This window comes from Pelodiscus sinensis, chromosome 9 (assembly GCF_049634645.1).
Source record: "Pelodiscus sinensis isolate JC-2024 chromosome 9, ASM4963464v1, whole genome shotgun sequence".
In the NCBI taxonomy this organism is placed as follows: Eukaryota; Metazoa; Chordata; order Testudines; family Trionychidae; genus Pelodiscus; species Pelodiscus sinensis.
Window position 1 is genome coordinate 31,465,001 of NC_134719.1, and position 5,735 is coordinate 31,470,735.

General features: G+C 37.4%; 1 protein-coding gene across 2 annotated transcripts in view; it reads left to right on the forward strand.

Annotated features, from left to right (window-relative positions):
- The window catches only part of LMO4 (LIM domain only 4), a 17,764-nt gene extending 12,697 nt beyond the window's left edge, over window positions 1-5,067 (forward strand). For both annotated transcript variants that reach the window (XM_006120248.4, XM_006120247.4), the window contains exon 5: window positions 4,318-5,067. In XM_006120248.4, the coding sequence (XP_006120310.1) occupies window positions 4,318-4,326 (9 nt within the window). In that variant the 3' untranslated portion in view covers window positions 4,327-5,067. The remainder of the gene's footprint in view (window positions 1-4,317) is intronic.
- The last annotated feature ends 668 nt before the right edge of the window (window positions 5,068-5,735 follow it).

The following is a 5,735-nucleotide window of genomic DNA, read 5'->3' on the forward strand; positions in this document are numbered from 1 at the left end:
TCTCTTATCTCTCCATAACACTAATCTTTCAGTAGAGATTGTGTATCTCTGTGCTTTTACAGGTTTTGGCTCACAGCTGCAAGTAAATTATGAGTATACACATTATGTAGTAGTAGCAGAGGGGAAAAAAAAATCTATCAACAGTTTTCCTGTACCCCTTAGAACTGGATAGTTTTAGATCTATTTTAATATCCTTAATAAGTTCTATAGCTATGCAAGTGAGTGCATTTTGATAACTGCTGTGCCTAATTTGTAACAATTACTGTCAACCTTCAGTTAAGAGACTGTTCATTCCACACTGGTCCAGAAAAGAGTGAATGTATGACTCTTGCACATAATTTTATTCACCTCATATTTCATACTGATTATGTATTGATGACATTGATTCATTTACTCTTTACAGCGCCACTTGCATGGATATTAAATCTTATTGACCACAGATGAATTTTAATTTCAGATTGGTGATAGATTTTTCCATCAGCTCTGATAGTATATTTGACTTTTTCATCATTAACCCAGGCAATCACACAGCACTGAGTTATTGCACTGAAACAAAAAGTGCACACTTCAGTTGGTAATTCTTTATAGATTTACAATAGGAACTTCATTAATGTCTGTAAGGATCACAAAAAATAACATTTATCTGCAAATAGGAATTCAGAAGATTAAAAATATCTAGGGAAAATGCTAGGCTTCTTAAGTATTCTGTAACATACAAAAGAAGAATTTTAAATGGTTTCTTTAGTGGATAAGTTTGTACAGGAAAACACAAACTGGTTTCTATTTTTATTAGTTTTGTGTTGCATTGTTATATTACTATAGGCATGTTTGCCTCTTATGCTGCACAAATATACTGAATACTTTTTAGAATATTTCCAGTCTCTTAGAAAGTGAAGTGTAATTACATCAAAATATGAACACTTATTTACTTAATTTGTCAATCAGGATAACTGGGTTGATTACTGAGCCCTAATTACTTGTTCCTCACTACTAAATAGTTATGCAAAAGAATATGAGATCTGTTCATGGAAGTATAAACACATGTAAGGATTTATAGGTGTATACTACTGTGTAGCTTAATGAAACAATCTATAATACAGGCTAGTTGACAATGAATCCGTAAAATGAACAGTTGTAGAGAACCCATTTAGAAATATAGGTAAAACCATTCATCTTTGTATACAATAGTAAAAAGTTTGCAATTCTGAAAAAAGTGCTTTATTCACTTGCCCTGTGCTATTGCAACTTCAAATGGATGTCTAAATTGTCACTTAGTTTTATCAGTTTCCTGCTATGCTTTAGCAAAACAAAAATGATTTAGTTACAATAAGTACCAGGAGACAGAGTGAGGAAAAGAGAAGTAAAACTGGCTTTCGCGCTTGCAAAATTGCTGCTGTCCTACTAGGAGCTAAATGCAGAGGAAGCATTTAATAAGAACAGGGCCTCATTATCACTATCATTGGCTATTAACTGCATTGCTACAGTATATAATGAGGCAGGCAGAGGTGTTAAGGAGAAAATTGGAGTGCAAAATCTCACAATTAGTATATCTTATGAATCCTTTCTTCATACCCACTTTCACAGGGGGAATTGGACTAATACGAATATGAAATATATGTCAGGAAACTGGCTAGGGTCTGACTTCAAGAGTCTTGGAAGCTAAAGAGGAAGGTGCAAAAATGTTCTCTGCATTTTAAAGAAACCACTATTTTAAAGGATGTACATATTAGAAACACTTTCCAAAATCTGTTATGGGGCTACTGAATAAAAACATACATCCAGTTAAACAGCATTAGCTGAAATAGATATAATACCCAGTATTAAACATTACAGGCCAATCAATCTGGGTTTTTGCTCTTTCACTAAAGGTTATGTACAGAGCAGAATTTGACACAGCTATTCACAGCTAACTAGCTATTAGGGATCTGAGCAGAGTTTAATACAAGTAGGAGTTCTTGGTACTGTGACTCTGTTTTATGAAGCTATATTTGATAGCTCTGGGGTAAACTTACTATGGTTTTGGTCAAGAGAGTTCTCAAATGTAAAGCCACAGTTTATACTATGATTGGCACAGATCCGAGCTAAATAGACTATTTAACATTGCTTTTCACATAAAAAAATACACGCAATGATATTAACTCTTCCTGCCTTTTACCTTCCTGTCTTTCACCTTTTTAAGCTATGTTTTACCTACAACTCTTCATCACTTGCTGTGTATTTTGGAAAAAAAGGAGTGCTTTAATAGAGATGTTAGTGAGTAGTCGACTACCTGATAAGCATAAGCTTATCGGATAGTCAGCTGGAGTATCTACTTCTCTCTCCTGGAGGCAGCAAAGGGGAAGGACAGGAGCTGGTGCTGGGGGAGCCAGCTTAAAAGCCAGCTTCCCCCCAGCACCAGCTCTGCGGTGCCACCCACCTGCCCTGCTGCCTCTATCAGAGGCAGCCTGGTAGTGGTGGTGTGGGGGGAGGGCGGATAGGAGAGGCTGCTGGGAAGCAGCCTCTGCCCACAGTGGGCCAAGACTCACTGCGGACAAGGGCCTCTGCCAGCAAGCAGCCCCAGTTCATGGTGGCTGGCCACGGCGAACAGGAGCTGGTGCTGAAGCAGCCTCTGTTTGTGGAGGCCAGAGCGAGGTATGGTGAACAAGCATTGCTGGTCTCAGAACGAGTTTGAGACCAAGCAGTCCTGGCTTGTGCTGGTCCAGGAGACTGTGCCTCTACGTTTTAAATGTAGTAAGAGCCGCCGGGCTCTTACTGCATTTAAAATGCAAAACTGTAGTGTGAGTGGCTTCTGGAGCCAGCACAAGTTGGGATTGCTCAGTCCCGGCTTGAGCTGACTGCTGCAGCTACACTTGCTGTGGCTCTGAAGATTGGTCCTTATTGGCTAATCGCGTAGTTGATACAAATTGTATTGACTACATGATTATTCAGATAACAGCAATTTAACATCCCTAGTCTTTAAACTGTGTTGGTTACAAGCACAATGCAAAGCCCTGGAGTGCTAAGACATAAGGTCCTGGGTGCCCCATTATTTAAAGAGCTGGGGAGAGGGTTCCCTGCCATGGAAGCACATTTTAGAATCTGCACCTAATTCGTCATTTCTAGCAGTTCAGAGTATTTTACTATTTCTCGCTTGTTGCAGCATTTCTATTTCTCAAAGTGGTGTAAGTTTTGCACCCATGAGCAATGTTTTGGAGTGTTCACTTATCTTTAGCTCTTAAACTTTTAAATAAAGTATGAGTTAGAATAGCAAGATGCAAGCTATCTCTTAGAGAAGATATTTTTTTTTTTTAAAAATCTTCGTTTACATATCACTCAACAATTCCCTTGTAGTTACATAATTGGTGTTGTCTGTGTCCATAGTAGAGGATATTTGATGCTCATTTATTAAATATGCTTGCTGGCTGCTCCCTAATCTTTGTTCTGGACAGACAAATTACCTTTCTCACACTGAGCTTCAGCTCTGGGGAATTAAACCTCCAAGCCTCCTCCACTTTAATTAGCTTGAAAGTGGGGGGTTGCAGTTACTACTAGACCTCAGGCTTTTAGTAACTTAAAGGGTGAAAAGAACTTCCTGGGAAGCTTGAAATGTCATTTAAAAACCATAAAAATCTAATACATATTATTTCATTTTGGTAATTGCAAACAGATTGTATTTGAAGACTGTGGATGATCATTTGTACTTTATCCATGAAAGTTAGATTTCTCTGGAGCTAGGCACTTTTAATTATCACAATTCATTAACACATCAGTGTGGAAGACCATGTTTGACTTCAGATATTAAAATGTTTATGTAACATTAAGTAACATAGCAGATGAGAAATTTTTAAAAGGGGGGAGGGGAGGAGAAAAATCCCCAAATATCTCTGTCTAGCTCTCGTGCTATGCAGAATATTAACCAAAGCTGCCTTGGAAGGATATTGGCTGCATTTCTTATTTGCTTTGCACACTTATATTCTTCCAATTACAAGATCATATTACTTAGCTTCTTCAAAGGCCAGGCATACCATTTCACTTCTTTCAAAAGGGGCCCAGAAAAAACACCTTTTTCATTGTAAGATTTCACACCTGAGACTTTCAGAAAGTACACTTATTATGATCTCTTCCAGTTAAAACCTGCAGAAAATGTTTATTTTAGTTCTTCAGAGTTTGAACATTAGTGACATGAATGAGTAGTATAGAAAGCCTTAATCAAGTCACAGCTGGAAAGTGATCTAATAAAAAAGATTAGTGAATAAAAGAAGACAAAAGCAGTATGTTGGAGTTTCATATCTCAAATTTAGCTTGTTAGCTAAGATGCCCATTTTTTATTTCTTACAGGTCTGCTAAGAGGTCAGAGTAATGCAGAATGCGTGCCTTCATCTCAAATTTTGTTCATCACAGATGGATCCCATGTCTCCAGTAGACAAGTCACCTTTGTAGCTAGCATCAATGCCAGCTCCATGCCATTGCACCTTCTTTATTCTTGATTGCCCTTCCTACATTTATCGGTGTATTAAAATGACTGAATATGAACCTTAAGGACTCCATGAACCTGGGCTAATGGGAGACTGTAGAGAAAATGGAAAAAAAAATCCACTGGAGGACATCTGTGGGAGTTGGGGGAGGGAGGGGGGGTTGAAGCTAATTAAAAGCAGTATTCAAATCTGCTTTCTACCCTCATTACCAATTAGCAGGGCACTGGCCAGAGTTTGTACCCAGTGTTTTACCTTAACAACATTCTGTTTGCTCTTTGTATATTTAAGTGTTGTAAGGAAATGTGTTTCAATCAAACTGAACATGAGGTAAAGGAAAGATGTGGCTTTTGTGATATTCTATCACAAACACTTTTATTGTATCTCTGTAAAATACAATGTATGTATGCATGTAAGTGTTTTTGTCCTACTGTTGCTACTTCCCATGGCGCCAAAAAAAAAAGGAAAAAAAAGTCAGGCTCATAGCAGCTACTGTGTAGAAATTTTCACCTACTTCTAATTTGCTGAATGAAGAAAAATCTTTTATTTGTGATATTTTCAGAGACATTTGCTCTAGTATGGTGTATTTAAATAATAAAAACTTAAAACAAAAACATTTAATTGACTTCGGGTTTTAAAAGCCTTGCTTTGTTATATACGACATTCTAAACTTTATGTAGCTGTTTCTTTAATTGTAAATAACTTTAAATCTAGTTTTCTTTTTATAGTTTCCTCCCAGTAAGGAATTTGTCAAACTACTTAACTGTGTCACTTTTGGCAGAAGTACAGAGCAATGCTCCAAAAATTTTTTTGTTCTGAATATTAATTCTGATAACAGCAAGCATATCATTACAGTTCAGCCATGTTACAATGAATCTTGGTATGTACAAAAGTAACCATGGTCTTTCCTTCTCCAGCCATTCTTCAGAAGGGAAGACTGCATTTAAAAAATTGTTACACGAAAAACTTACAAGAGAATGTATGCTCTGCCACAATTCTTGCACTGGGTATTCCTATGAGGAGGAGTACTTGTATAGTAATATCTCTGAATCTTGGCTATAAGATTTGGCACTAACATGTTCTGAAATGTGATCTAGTCTCCTCCCCCCCTCCCCCCCCCCCCCCCCCCCAAGTTTGAAGAAGTAGTATTTCAACTAGCTTTTTCCTTGAAATGCTTGTTGACTAACCATACAACATTCAGGAAAAAAAACAACAAAAAACACCATTCCATGATCTTGCGAGATACAGGAAAAATATAAGAGCCTCAGGACATATACTGTATGT